We start from the raw sequence: 15,734 nt of genomic DNA, 5'->3' as shown, positions 1-15,734 counted from the left end.
TCCCATGCCTGCCTCTGCCCGACTCCCTCGCGTCGCGCATAGGCAGCTTTGGTCGCAAGTTCTTGACCGAAATGCACATATAGCTTGAATATAGCACTGTTATGTTAATGCAGTAACCAATTAACTTCCTTGAACATTGCTGCGGTGACATGCTTGTATTCGATGGATTTATCAGTCATGAGTTCTTTGAGAATGTACCGAATCCAGCATAGTACTAGTAGCCAAAGATTCCAAGTCGTCCTGCGTGTGGGCGTTTTTTTTGGCTAGCTGGCCGAAGATTCGAAGTCGCCATGGAGTATCTAAAAGGTTAATACACTGGTTGACGCGATCATCTTTTTCTATCTACTGCTCCTACTTAAGCTTCGTTTGACCTGATCATCTTTTTCTATCTACTGCTCCTACCGATGGAGGAAGCACGGGTTCCCTTTACTTCTGGCTTAAGGTACCACTTAAAGAAAGCTAATCTTAAAAATGATGTTTCTTTATCAAATATAAACTTGAATTCTTTGATTAACACACACACACACACACACACACACACACACACATACATATATATATATATATATATATATATATATATATATATATATATATATATATATATATATATATAGAGAGAGAGAGAGAGAGAGAGAGAGAGAGAGAGACTTTCGTTGCATTGTCCAGAGATGTTGCCTGCATTACTATCGGCTTGGTAGCCGGCGGAGGATGAGGATTGGCCAGGAAATTTCGCCACCGGCCACCCTTGCCACTGTTCCACGTCGCTCCCCACGCGGTACATACATATCAACATACGTAATACGGCGGACAGTATATATAAATGGTGTACGTACATTTGTACCGTATCGACGGAGAGTAAACTACGCCGAATCAGTAGTGAGAATGCCACCGCGCGCGCGCATGGAGTGGCCGGCAGCAAGGCTCGTCCTCGTCCTCGTCACTTTGCTCACGCCCTGGAGCAGCGCCATCGCCGTTGCATCACCGCCGGTAGTGGCCTCGGTGGCGCCGGTGCGGGTGGGCGTGGTGCTGGACCTGACGAGTCACGTGGGGAGGGAGAGGCGCGCTTGCATTTCCACGGCCCTGGACGACTTCGACGCCGCTCACCCCAGCTCATACGGCGCGCGGGTCGAGCTGCTCGTACGGGACTCGCGCGGGGATCTCGCCATGGCAGCACATGCTGGTACATTATACTAGTAGTAATATCAAAGATAAATATCCCTGGTGCCTTCATTTCAAGATACTAGATAGACCATCATACCCCATGCTTTGCCGCGGGAATAAGATACGATATATTTTAATAAAATTTAATTGCATGAACATGGATATTTTGACTAACAGTAGTTTGGACACGGTGTTTCTTAGCTGTAGCACCTATGAAGAGTAAAATCCAAAAAAAAAAGAACATTGACAAATGTTTTCAGTGCTTGAAAATTTTCATCATGAAATGACATTCGTGTAAAGTCATGAAAAAAGCAAAACCAACAGTCAGCACGAATTTCATTCAGTCATTCTATGGTAGGACTTTATAAGCATTCAAAACATTTGTCAAAGTTTGCCATAGAAAAAAAACATAATGGTTTTCAATCTTTTCCAGATTTTACTGTCATGCGACCTCATCTCAGCTCAAAAGCAGAAGAGGACTTTTAAAATAGTATTGCCTATCTTTAACCATATTACATACGCCCTTAGTTACGAGTTGAAGGGGAGTTGGAAAAAGCTGTGGGATAAGAAAACTGGATATGAAGGGCGTACGCATGCATGCATGCAATTAGTCATGTGCTCTAAAATAAGTTAGCGAGGGCTAGCTTTTTTAGGGGTAAAGGACTAGCTATTTAGGTAGAGAAATACATTCATTCAGTAAGTGAGTTCTTTTTTTAGAACTTTTTAGAAAGTTTTTCATTTTGTTTTTTTGGTTTCGTAAACATTTAAATTGATCGGGTCAGCCCGATGCAACGATGGCCTACACATCCAACCAGAGCCCAGGGCCGAAAACATCCGCTCGCTTAGCCAGCAGAAGCATCCACTCGCTTCGGCACAGGCGCACAGCAGTCGCGGTCTCCTACCCCTCTAAAAAAAAGTAGTCTCGGTCTCCTCGAGAAGCAACGCGCGCCGTCCAGCCGCCATAACCACCATCACCACCGGCGTCCTCACCAGGCCATCGCCTCAATATTCTGACGTGCCCAGTGGCGGAGTTAGATGCAGACTACGCCTAGGGTTGTGCTATGTTGAGTAATGAACTTCTATGATTTTTTATGCTTTGCATGAAGAAATTACAAAGAAAGTTGTTTCTAGGCCTGGGGCTATAACCCTAGCTGCCCCAGGCCTGTCTCCGCCACTGGACGTGCCGCCCCCGCCCCCGCCAGGATCTGAGATGCCGAGCGCTTCCTTCGCCCGCCGCCCTACACCACTGGCTATGGGCGATGACCGTTGGCCGCACCACCGTTGCCCCTCTCTAACCTGGGTTGACCAACCCAACGACCTGCCATGACCTCCATCTTCGCTGCAGCTACAGCCAATATAGCCTTCTTTGCTCTGGCCCACAAGGTACATAGCTGTAGGGCCGAAATTTCTTTCAAGTTGTGCAAATCAAAGTTATGCAGATGCACGACGCGCCTTAGAGCAAGTACAATAGAGCCGAGTCAGCGGACTATAAGGAATAAATTAGTATATTTTTGCTTAGTTGGAGGGAAAAAAAGGAGAGAGAAGGTAAGCGGGTTCTTCGTGAAGAGCCAGCTCTAGCACGTGCTCCTAGGCACTTTATGCGAATAAAAGGTGGGCCACATAATAAAAAAGTAGTACACTCTTTTGATTTATTATTGTATATGTTGGCTATAAGATGGCTTGTAAATGACATGGCACTAGTTTATAGTCAGCAGCTGGCTATACTATTAATCATGCTCTTACTCCTCACTCTGATGATGCCGATGCAAATCAATGAATAATAGTAAAACAGTAGGCTCATTTTCTTGCCTAATTGTTCCAAGATTATGCCATTTGCTCGGCTAATTCTGTGTTGCGTATATGTTTTGCAGCCGATGACCTGCTCAAGAATGGGCAAGTGCAAGCCATCATATGGGGCCCTGAGGAACTGACCAAAGCGGATCGTGCTGCACACCTGCGCCGCCACCGCAACCACATTCCGGTTATCTCCTTCTCTAGCATTATTTCCCCAGCATCGTGTGCCTTCTGGCTGGAAGATCTAACAGCTCCTGGAAGCTATGCCAAGTTTGGCTTTACACATGGAAGTGACAACATAACCTTTCCTAATCCAGAAACCGGTAGAACATACAGAAGAAAACTAGATACACGAAACTCAAGGAAGAGTTGCAGAAGCAAGGCAGGGCTGAATATAGCCGTGCCGCTAAAACTAGGTTTTCAAGTTTTTGTAAATGTTACTGATCCTTATTCCGAGAAACAAAATGTCACTGGCTACAGCATTGATATCTTCGAGGCTGCTATGATGAATTTACATCCTCTCCCGTGCTATGAATATTTGGTCTTCAATGGTACTTATGATGAGCTAGTAGGCAACGTGTCTTTGGGGGTAAGGCTTACTCCAACCCACTTGCATAATTTTTTTACGCATATTGATTTATTAACATTATAATTTCTTGTACCTAAATACCTTTTAATCTCTGCTAAATTTCTGGTGGATAAACAGGTCTATGATGGTGCAGTAGGCGATGTGACCATAACGGCTGAACGAGTCACCACCACCGACTTTACAATGCCATACACACAGTCTGGTGTGTCTATGCTTGTGCTTGCCGAGGATGAACCGGATACAATCCGCTGGACATTTGTAAAGCCACTAACTCGGAAGCTCTGGTTGGCAACCGTGGTCTTTTTCTTCTATACTGGCTTTGTCGTGTGGATGATTGAACTACCTAGAAATCAGGAGTACCAAGGATCAAGTTTGAGACAGTGTAGCACCGCCCTCTACTTTGTTTTCTCCACTTTGACATTTTCTCATGGTCAGCACTTCAAGTTTAAACTTCTTGACAATATTTGTGAGATTATGATAAGTGTTTTGATGTAGTAACACAGTTATAAGATTACAATCTCTTTGTTATCTCATGCACAGGTCATACTATTAAAAGCCCCTTGTCAAAAATTGTTGTGGTGATATGGTGCTTTGTAGTGCTGATTCTTGTCCAGAGCTACACAGCAAGCCTGTCATCCATTTTGACTGCAAAGAGACTCCGTCCTTGGATGACAGATTTTGACCAACTCCGGCACAGTGGTGACTTTGTAGGATACCAAGATGATTCATTTGTGCGGTCGTTCTTGATGAATCATAACATCAGTGAAAGCAGGTTAAGGAACTACACCACGAAAGAAGAATATGCTGATGCTTTGTGGAAGGGGTCCAATAATGGAGGGGTGTCAGCTATCGTCGATGAGATCCCCTATTTGACTTCTTTCCTCTCAGACCGTCGGTATGGAAATGATTTTAGGATGCTCGGGTGCATTTACAAGACTCCTGGATTTGGTTTTGTAAGCTACTCAACCTAATGCCTTCGTATATTCCTAATTTGTTCTTTGTAGTGCAGCCTGGACAAAAAAATGAGTTGCTGACTTAGTGTTCTTATCTTCAGGCATTTAATCTAGGTTCTCCGCTAGTTCATAATCTTTCGACTGCCATCCTGAACCTAGCAGGAGGGGATGAGGGATCACGAATCGAAGTGAAATGGTTTGGCACAAATTCATCGCCGATACGTGCTGGCACAATCCCAGACACTGATTCCGCGCCTCTCACTTTAGAAAGTTTCTCTGGTCTCTTCGTCATCACGGGATCCATTTCAACTCTCATGTTGCTGATAAGCATTATGAGGTTTATTTATGCCAAATGCATTGAGTTGAGAAGGGCTGATGTGGAAAGTGTCAGCTACACTGGCACCGACGATGAGTCTCGTCTGTTGCAGAATGGCATAGGTGGCAACCCTAGCCCTGATCAACAACCATTACATGAAGCTGGCAATAATCATTCCGGGGGTGTCCATATGAGTGGCGAAAATGCTGGGGACACAGAGCCTAATCCAGTGCAGCAGAATGGCATGCATGGTGGCTCTGTCCCTGCAGGACACACTCAGATTGAGATGTGCGATGTCTAAGGTAAAGGAAAGCGCCAGATGCTCATTAGTACTTCTCTCGTCATTTAAGTGATGCTGCATTCCATACCTATATAGGACAAGTTTTTTTCTCTCTTCCACACTCTCTTGGAAAGAAGAGGTAGATGCTCTGTGTGCATATTCTCTTTAGATCGGTACTTATGTTTTCAAAGTAGTACCGATGTACTATAAGTTCTGTAATTTCATTTGTACATAGATGGTGATGAGACAGGTATATTCCTCAACATTTGTAAATAACAATATAATGGTACTATTTGCATTTTACAACCCTGGATCTTTGAAATTGGAGAAGTTCATGCTTTCTAGAATGTCGCCTATAATCCGAATGGAGGCAGTGTCACAATGTAGTGTATGCCTTTAAATGTGTGATTCAGCCTACTAGGAGAATGCTAAGAATGAGCCTGGTCAAGTGCAAGCAGAATGCCGTGCATTGTGGCTCTGTGCCCGCAGAGTACATGTATATTGACATGGCCACTGCCTGAGATGAATCTGCTAGGGAGCAGGGATGCTCTGTTGCCATTAAAGTGAAGCTGCATTTCACATCTTGAATTGGATATATTCAGTGAGTGATGTGCACATTTGTCTGTTCAGATTCACATTATTTATGTTGTCTTCTCGAAGCAACGATGTACTGGTCTCCAGCTCCTTTATAGACAGTATTTTTTTTGGCGTGTCCTTTATAGACAGTTGATGGTTGAGGCAAAACCATAATCTCCAACATACATGGTCTTGGTGAAGAAAATCTCAATTTCAGATGAGCTTATCAGTACCGAATTTGTTGAGAGAATTTTTTTTAAAGATGCTGCTTTCATTTAACCAATGATAGTTGTTTTTCTTTAATATATCGATAATAGTCAAAGTTAGAGAAGTATGCGCGCGCCTGGAGAACACTAAGTTTGGTTCTTCATTAGCCACTTGGCTGATCTGGGAACGGATGTCTGTACCTTGAAATAACTAGCACCAATGCATTACCATGAGTCCGTGATGTGACATTAACAGTTGCAGTGAGATGGGGAGAGTATGTCAATTCCACGTCAATGCTCCAATTTAATTATTTTGCATCTGCTAGATTTCCTGACGAACTCGGACCTTCATGGGTATCCCTGACGAACTCGGACCTTCATGGGTATCTTTCAGCGGAAATATTTGTTCAACTTCATCTCCCGAGCAATAGCGGGACCAATCTTGGCGCCTTATTTGTCCAGGTAAAGTTATGCTTGTTTAGGCCTTTCGTTCTTATACCAAGTTACCAGAATATTGTAAATGGAGCAGTTCACAAATAGCCTATTTCAACAGAAAGAATTGGCTAGCCAGGTTTCCGTCAAGACCTTTCTCGCTAACGATTGACCAATATTGAGAAAATGGAATGCGGTCGTTACAGATCAAATATGGTATAGCTCAAGCGGCTCATTGGCTTGAATTTTGGTTAGGCTTACAATGCCGATGACTACATACATGTTGCTGCCGAAGTCTTTCGCGTCAAGTTCTTCATCTGGTTGGCCTTGCTTGGACGATGCTGGACGGCCGACCGCCTCGTGTGACATGACCTGCCCCACGAGCCTACATGTCTACTCTGTGATCAGGAGCCCGAGACAATGCAGCATCTTCTCACGAGCTGCTCCTTCTCCCGCCAGGTGTGGCATGAAGTGCTCTCCTCCACCGCCACTATCCCGGACCAAGACGAAGAGTTCATCACCTGGCTGACCTCGGCCATCGCCGCCATGCCACACAGCCTACAACGCGGGCTCGCCTCCATTGCCATCCTCACGGCATGGTGGCTATGGAAACACCGCAATGGATGTGTCTTCAACGGCGACCACCCCTCCGTGCGTCGAGCCGTCAACGACATCCGGGAGGAAGCGAGACTTTGGGCACACGCGGGCGCCACAGGACTGGCGCTCGTCATGCCAGAGACGTAGTCTAGGGCCGCTGTGGCAGGCGCACCCACTCCCTCCCGTGTGCCATGGTTGTCGTCGCATGCCATCCTTGCGCTCATGCTCGACAGACCCCCCCCCCCTTCTGTAACATTCATGTAATCCTTCCTACTTTCTACCTATCAATGAAACGATAGCCTTTTGCGTATTCGCGAAAAAAAAGCATGCTAGGCGTCAAGGATGTCCAAGGGGCGTGCCATGCTGGTGTTATGCTAAGTTTCTAGTTTCATTTAATAATTTCCTCTTGCTAGGATTGTTTATCAATTTGGTGTTGTGTTGCTAGTTTCAGAGCTAGGCGTAATAGAAGAGCTAAGGGCATGTTTGGTGTCCTGCATGCAGCTCATGCAGGCTCTAGTGAGTCAAGATTTGCTTATCCCAAACAATAAGTGATGCAGTGTCCTTATCTTTCATGCCATATTTTTCTCAAAAGAAATGCCTTGAGTATTTATTGACTTGATCCACTATATATCGAGTATCCTTCTAAAATTAAACTGATAATAACCATAAAACTGTCAGAATATGTATACGCCACCTATGGGTTGCTGATTAGTCCTTGTCTAATCCAGATTGAGTAGATGTAGTTATTTGTTGATTTTCTTTTGAGAGTACCGATTACAACACACTCACACAACGTCTGCTCAAGAATGGGTAGAAGATGCAAAGCCTCAAGATTAACAAAGTCACAACAAACGTCTTACTATAGATGGAAACATCGCCTTCCATTCAAAGAATAAGCCGCAATAATGAGATACCAAAGCGTCAAATCTTGAAATTTGATTCCTACTGAGACTTGACCAAGAGATCTACATGTATTCGTGAGATCCCTCCAACTCAAGATATATATATAGTAAGGTAGAATCGCATCATATATATTCTGGAGAGACGTTGACTTATATATGCATGTATTACACAATGAAAAAATAGCGTGCCAAAATAATGTGGCTTTAAAATATACTTCCTCGGTAAAAAATATATATGAGCGTTCAGACCACTAAAGTAGTGATCTAAAAGCTCTTATATTTCTTTACTGAGAGAGTACTATTAGGATGCTATATCGCTCTATAGCGTGATATTAACGAGACATTGTATACTGATTTATTTAGTGAAGCATTGTTCAGAACATTATAGCATGCTATTTTTTTTTCAATCATATTACATAACCAAAGGGCGGTGGAAGATGCTGCACGAAATTTCGCCGTTCCTCGCTGATTCACGCCGTTCCTCGCTGTGCCGTATATATGTTATGTGTCAGGTACACCAACCTACAGAGTGACACTAAATAGTAAATACACGTGCCAAACTGAAGATTCGGCTGTATGGAGTGGTCAGCGAGGCGCTTGCTCGCCGTCGCTGCGTCTGCAGGCATCCTCTCTATGCTCATGCTCCGGAGCAGTGCGGCCATGGCAGCGCCGCTTCCAGTGCGAGTCGGCGTGGTGCTGGACCTCACCAGCGACGCCGGGAGGAGGAGCCTCACCTGCATTTCCATGGCCCTTGAAGACTTCTACCTCAAGCACCCGAGCTACGCCACGCGGGTGGAGCTGCGCTTCAGGGATTCGCGCGGAGACATTGTCAGCGCCGCATACGCTGGTAAGTTCGATCCTGTTTTTGTGGTACTGGGCCAGTGCAAGGATGAATTCTATGGCGACTGTCGTCGTAGGATTTTCTTTTCTTTTCTTGCGCCTCTATCGACTACCATTTCTTTCCAAAACATTTACGGGTATCTTTTCCGAAATTTCTGCAAAATTTTAGTAAGCTCGTCATTCATGCATGTATGGCATCCAAATAATTGTTCTTTAGGCTACTTCTGGTATTGTCTAGCACGCTCATGTAGGAGTACGTAGAGTAATCTTTAATGCAAATGATCCATCTTTAATTAAAACTATATGAGTCTAATCAGATGATGAGTATGCGATTTTTTTATTCGATTGCACTAAGAAGGCATATCTAGAGTAGGAAAAGGAGCCCCGGTGTAGACTCCTACCGCTTTCTTCGGGCGCTGAGGTTGGGATTTCTTGTCATGTGGCGAGATTTAATGTCAGATGCTTCAGGTCTATGCAAGGGTTGAAGACGACGACTGCACACTAGTAGAAAACAGGGCTTTGGTCCAGGCCGCGTCAGCCCATTAGTCCCGGTTCAGTCCAGAATCGGGACCAATGTGGGCATTGGTCCCGGTTCGTGAGCCCAGGGGGCCGGCCGGGCCACGTGGGCCATTGGTCCCGGTTCATCTGGACCTTTTGGTCCCGGTTGGTGGGATGAACCGGGACCAATGGGCCTCGCTCCTGGCCCACCATCATTGGTCCCGGTTGGTGGCTTGAACCGGGACCAAAGGCTCCCCTTTAGTCCCGGCTCATTCCACCAACCGGGACCAATGAGGTGCCTATATATACCCCTCGCTCGCGAGCAGAGAACCCCATGCTCTGTTTTTCTCTGGCCGAGGGGGAGAGGGCTTGGTGGTGCTCTAGCTCATCTCCTATGCACACAAGGTGTTCGATGGAATGCCCGAGCCACACTACTTAAGCTTTCTCCTCTCCAAGCTCGACCTCCAAACTCCATTTTCCATAATATTTGTCTAGGTTTAGCGGTCCGTCACGCCCCGTCCCCGTCTTCACCGCCGTCGATCACCCGCGCCGAGCTCATCGCCGGCACCACCGTGGTGAGCCTCTTGTTTTATCTTCTTTCTGAAAGGAAAAATATTCTTACTTGTATGTTTACATAGATACTTGTATTATTTTCTTACTTTTATTATTGCATCTTATATAATGCGATGGTTTTGGTATCCGCCCCCGTCGGCCCTCGTCCTGTCTATGATTCGGATGTGGTATATATTATCTTTATAACTATTGGTTCATTTATTGTTTATGAAAATTATGCCGACCAACGTGACATAGATTTTATTTATGTAGGATGTATGTGAATCGGAAATGCCAACCGACCCTATTGTCGAGAGGTTAAATTTAGTTGAAGAAGAAAATAATTTGTTGAAGGAAAAAATAAAAAAAATTGAGGAGGAGAAGATGATATTGGAGTTGCATGCTGCAGATGTCGTCGATGATCACAAGATCAAGATGGATGCAATGCGCTTGAAGATTAGAAAGATTAGAAAATATGCCATTCATACCGAGGCTTGGTATCATTATGTCGTAGGATCAATTGTTACCTTGGTTGCGATTACGATCGCATTAGTTTTCGCATTGAAATGTTTTACATAGTTTCAATGTATGGTTTAATTAATTAGATGCTTTGGAGAGCTATATGTTGTTAGATGAGAACTATGTATGCACTTTGGTTTTAATGTGATGATGAACTTCTATTAATTTGGACACTTAATTATATATAATGCACGCAGATGAACCGGCAATTGATGTACGGTGACAGACACACCCGCGAGTACATTAAGGGCATGCATGAGTTTCTCGATGCTGCTGAGGAAAACAAGCAGAATGGTTTTATGTGTTGTCCATGCACTGAATGTGAGAATACGAGGTCTTAATCTAACCGGAAAATCCTTCACTCCCACCTGCTTTACAAGGGTTTCATGACACACTATAATGTTTGGACGAGGCACGGAGAAATAGGGGTTATGATGGAAGACGGCGAAGAAGAAGAGTACGATGACAACTATGTGCCCCCTGAATACGGTGATGCTGCAACGAGGGGAGCTGGTGAAGATCAAGAGGAACCAGACGATGTGCCCAATGATGCTGCAACGGGTGAAGCTGCTGAAGATCAAGAGGAACCAGACGATGTGCCCGATGATGATGATCTCCGCCGGGTCATTATCGATGCAAGGACGCAATGCGAAAGTCAAAAGGAGAAGCTGAAGTTCGATCGCATGTTAGAGGATCACAAAAAGGGTTATACCCCAATTGCGAAGATGGCAACACAAAGCTCGGTACCGTACTGGAATTGCTGCAGTGGAAGGCAGAGAATGCTGTGGCTGACAAAGGATTTGAGAAGCTACTGAAAATATTGAAGAAGAAGCTTCCAAAGGATAACGAATTGCCCGACAGTACATACGCAGAAAAGAAGGTCGTATCCCCTCTAGGATTGGAGGTGGAGAAGATACATGCATGCCCTAATGACTGCATCCTCTACCGCGGTGCATACAAGGATCTGAACGCATGCCCGGTATGCGGTGCATTGCGGTATAAGATCAGACGAGATGACCCTGGTGATGTTGACGGCGAGCCCCCCAGGAAGAGGGTTCCTGCGAAGGTGATGTGGTATGCTCCTATAATACCACGGTTGAAACGTCTGTTTAGAAACAAAGAGCATGCCAAGTTGATGCGATGGCACAGTGAGAACCGAAAGAAAGATGGGAAGTTGAGAGCACCCGCTGACGGGTCGCAATGGAGAAAAATCGAGAGAAAGTACTGGGATGAGTTTGCAAAGGACCCAAGGAATGTATGGTTTTCTTTAAGCGCGGATGGCATTAATCCTTTCGGGGAGCAGAGCAGCAATCACAGCACCTGGCCCATGACTCTATGTATGTATAACCTTCCTCCTTGGATGTGCATGAAGCAGAAGTTCATTATGATGCCAGTTCTCATCCAAGGCCCTAAGCAACCCGGCAACGAAATTGATGTGTACCTAAGGCCATTAGTTGAAGAACTTTTACAGCTGTGGAATGGAAACGGTGTACGTACGTGGGATGAGCACAGACAGGAGGAATTTAACCTTAAGGCGTTGCTGTTCGTGACCATCAACGATTGGCCCGCTCTCATTAACCTTTCAGGACATACAAACAAAGGATACCATGCATGCACGCACTATTTAGATGACACTGAAAGTATATACCTGGACAAATGCAGGAAGAATGTGTACCCGGGCCATCGTCGATTTCTTCCGACCAACCATCAATGTCGAAAGAAAGGCAAGCATTTCAAAGGCGAGGCAGATCACCGGAAGAAGCCCGCCATGCGCACCGGTGATCGCGTGCTTGCTATGGTCAATGATTTACACTACGTAATCTTTGGAAAGGGTCCCGGTGGACTAGCTGTTCCGAATGACGTTGAGGGACACGCACCCATGTGGAAGAAGAAATCTATATTTTGGGACCTACCCTACTGGAAAGACCTAGAGGTCCGCTCCTCAATCGACGTGATGCACGCGACAAAGAACCTTTGCGTGAACCTTCTAGGCTTCTTGGGCGTGTTTGGGAATACAAAAGATACACCTGAGGCACGGGAGGACCTGCAACGTTTGCACGAAAAAGACGGCATGCCTCCGAAGCAGTATAAAGGTCCTGCCAGCTACGCTCTTACGAAAGAAGAGAAAGAAATCTTCTTTGAATGCCTGCTCAGTATGAAGGTCACGACTGGCTTCTCGTCGAATATAAAGGGAATAATAAATATGCCAGAGAAAAAGTTTCAGAACCTAAAGTCTCATGACTGCCACGTGATTATGACGCAACTGCTTCCGGTTGCATTGAGGGGGCTTCTACCAGAAAACGTCCGACTAGCCATTGTGAAGCTATGTGCATTCCTCAATGCAATCTCTCAGAAGGTGATCGATCCAGAAATCGTACCAAGGCTAAGAAGTGATGTGGCGCAATGTCTTGTTAGTTTCGAGCTGGTGTTCCCACCATCCTTCTTCAATATCACGACGCACGTCCTAGTTCATCTAGTCGACGAGATTGTCATCCTGGGGCCCGTATTTCTACACAATATGTTCCCCTTTGAGAGATTCATGGGAGTCCTAAAGAAATATGTCCGTAACCGTGCTAGGCCAGAAGGAAGCATCTCCATGGGCCATCAAACAGAGGATGTTATCGGGTTTTGTGTTGACTTCATTCCTGGCCTTAAGAAGATAGGTCTCCCTAAATCGCGGTATGAGGGGAGACTGACTGAAAAAGGCACTCTTGGAAGAGACTTAATAATATGCAGGGACGGATATTCTTGGTCTCAAGCACACTACACAGTTCTACAGAACTCTACCTTGGTGACCCCGTATGTCGATGAACACAAGAACAGTCTGCGCTCCAAATACCCGGAGCAGTGCGACGACTGGATTACATGTGAACACATCAGGACTTTCAGCAGTTGGTTGGAAACACGTCTCAGAGGTGACACCACTGTTTGTGATGAGTTGTACTTGTTGTCCAGGGGACCATCTTTGACTATATTGATTTACAAAGGATACGAGATAAATGAGAATACATTTTACACGATCGCCCAAGATCAAAAGAGCACCAACCAAAACAGCGGTGTCCGCTTTGATGCAGCAACCGAGAGCGAAAAGGACACATATTATGGTTACATAGTGGACATATGGGAACTTGACTACGGACCTGATTTTAAGGTCCCTTTGTTTAAGTGCAAATGGGTCAATCTGTTAGGCGACAGGGTACAGGTAGACCCACAGTACGGAATGACAACAGTGGATCTGAAAAATCTTGGGTACACTGACGAACCGTTCGTCCTAGCCAATGATGTGGCACAGGTTATCTATGTGAAGGACATGTCTACCAAACCGAGAAAAAGAAAAGATAAGGAAGCGAATAAATCATACGATGAGCCAAAGCGCCACATAGTTCTTTCAGGAAAAAGGGACATCCTGAGAGTGGACGGCAAGACAGACATGTCTGAAGATTATGAAAAGTTTCATGAAATTCCTCCCTTCAATGTCAAGGCTGACCCAAGCATCCTAATAAACAATGAAGATTATCCATGGTTACGGCGCAATAAGCAAATGACACAAGCGAAGAAAAAGTGAAGACTTTCTCCCGCAACTTTGTAACACACGAGCATGCTACCATTGTTCGTTTTGTACATGCACATGCTATGTGGGTGAAATTATGATACCATCCCAACTTTCATCTTTTTCAGAGTTCATTTGAAATGCTTTCATGTCTTATGTTTCGGCCCTCGTAATACCATGACCATTAGTCCCTGGCCCATGCCAACTTTCAACTTTCAACTTTCAACTTTCTAAAACTAATGGCACTAACAGAAAGTTTATAATTTTGCTCCTCGCCCCTGGCCCATGACCATTAGTCTTGGTTTGTGCCACAAACCGGGACTAAAGGGTTGGTCCTCGTTGCGGGCAGAGTTTAGTCCCACCTCGCCAACCGAAGGGGGCTCACACCGGTTTATAAGCCCTTCCCTCTCTGCCTTGTTGAGCTCCTCTCAAATTGAAAATAGATGCCCTAATAGAGAAAAGTTTAACCTAAATTCATAGTGAATTTCTCTGAAATTCATAGAAATATACTAGGAATTTAGGTTGAATTTTCTCTATAAGCGCATCTATTCTCATTTTTTTAGTAAGTTAATCACAAACTTGTGATTCAAACAATTTTCGAAGAATTCACATTTTAACTATTCAAATTTGAAAACTAATGGCACTAACAGAAAGTTTATAATTTTTCTAAAACTAATGGCACTAACAGAAAGTTTATAATTTTGCTAACCTAAAAGCAAACAGAATTAAAACTTAAAGCAAAAAACAAAAGAAAATAAATAATGCAAAAAACAAATCAAAAAAACAGGAAAAAACTGTTTTTATAGTAAAGTTAATCACAAAATAAAATAAATAAAGCAACAAAGAAAACAAAAAAACTAAAAAAGTGTTTTCAAATTTGAAAACTAATGGCACTAACAGAATGTTTATAATTTTTCTAAAACTAATGGCACTAACAGAAAGTTTATAATTTTGCTAACCTAAAAGCAAACAGAATTAAAAATTAAAGCAAAAAACAAAAGAAAATAAATAATGCAAAAAACAAATCAAAAAAACAGGAAAGAACTATTTTTATAGTAAATTTAATAACAAAATAAAATAAATAAAGCAACAAAGAAAACAAAAAAACTAAAAAAGTGTTTTCAAATTTGAAAACTAATGGCATTAACAAAAAGTTTATAATTTTTATAAAAATAAATGCATAAAGAATTAAAAAAATAAAGCAAAAAAACAAAAGAAAATAAATAAAGCAACAAAAAAACAAAAAAATGCCACCTACTGGGCCACCACGGCCTGAATACGACTAGAAACCCTACCGTGGGCCAGGATTCAGGCCCGCAACCCAGTAGGCCCACAGGCATTGCAGTGACAGATTAGGTCCGAAAGCCTGAAGTTGAGAGGAGCTCAGGAGGGTTGGCGCAGCAGCGCTTATAAACCACTCCCGAGCCCTCTCAACTAGCGAGGTGGGACTAAACTTTTGGGCGCAGGGCAGCACAAGGCCATTGGTCCCGGTTGGTGGCACCAACCGGGACTAAAGGGGGCATTGGTCACGGTTCGTGGAACCAACCGTGACCAATGCCCCCCTTTAGTCTCGGTTGGTGCCACCAACCGGGACCATAGGCCTCTGCTTCCCGCCCTTTCGGCTGCTGAAAAAAGACCTATGGTCCCGGTTGGTGGCACGAACCGGGACCATAGGTGTGCATTGGTACCGGTTCCTGCCACGAACCGGGACCATTGCTCTGGGTATATAAGGTAGCACTTGTGAAAATTTCGCCAACCGCTCCCATTTCCCCCCTCCCCCGACGCTGCCAGGCCGTTCGTCGTCGTCATCGCCGCCCCGAGCCCGTCGTCGCCCGCTCCCCGTCGCCGTCGCCCCGCGCTGCCGCAGGCCTTCTCCCCGTCGCTGCGTGCGCCGTCGCCGGCCTCCTCCTTGTCGCTGCGTGCGCCATCTCCGGCCCCCTCCCCGTCGCCCCGCGCCGCGTCGCCG

The 15,734-nt window shown here is 44.8% G+C and overlaps 1 protein-coding gene and 1 pseudogene across 1 annotated transcript; both read left to right on the top strand.

The window, feature by feature from the left end:
- Positions 1 to 903: 903 nt before the first annotated feature.
- LOC119328358 (glutamate receptor 2.9-like) lies at positions 904 to 5,117 on the top strand. Its single transcript, XM_037601359.1, has 5 exons — positions 904 to 1,183; positions 3,036 to 3,547; positions 3,665 to 3,977; positions 4,088 to 4,500; positions 4,602 to 5,117. Exons 1-5 carry the CDS (start codon positions 904 to 906, stop codon positions 5,115 to 5,117), a joined length of 2,034 nt encoding a protein of 677 aa, XP_037457256.1.
- Positions 5,118 to 8,385: 3,268 nt separating this feature from the next.
- LOC119333228 overlaps positions 8,386 to 15,734 on the top strand; it is a 62,109-nt pseudogene continuing 54,760 nt past the window's right edge.

Source organism: Triticum dicoccoides, chromosome 7A (genome assembly GCF_002162155.2).
Source record: "Triticum dicoccoides isolate Atlit2015 ecotype Zavitan chromosome 7A, WEW_v2.0, whole genome shotgun sequence".
Taxonomy (NCBI): domain Eukaryota; kingdom Viridiplantae; phylum Streptophyta; class Magnoliopsida; order Poales; family Poaceae; genus Triticum; species Triticum dicoccoides.
Note: the sequence above shows the minus strand (reverse complement) of the source record. Positions and strands in the feature narration are given on the sequence as shown.

What these genes read in the sequence shown, in the direction of transcription:
- LOC119328358 (XM_037601359.1), top strand. Translation starts at nt 904, where the DNA reads ATGGAGTGGCCGGCAGCAAGGCTCGTCCTCGTCCTCGTCACTTTGCTC. An exon ending in CGCCATGGCAGCACATGCTG is followed by an intron (nt 1,184 to 3,035) that starts GTACATTATACT and finishes TATGTTTTGCAG; the next exon opens with CCGATGACCTGCTCAAGAAT. An exon ending in TAGGCAACGTGTCTTTGGGG is followed by an intron (nt 3,548 to 3,664) that starts GTAAGGCTTACT and finishes GTGGATAAACAG; the next exon opens with GTCTATGATGGTGCAGTAGG.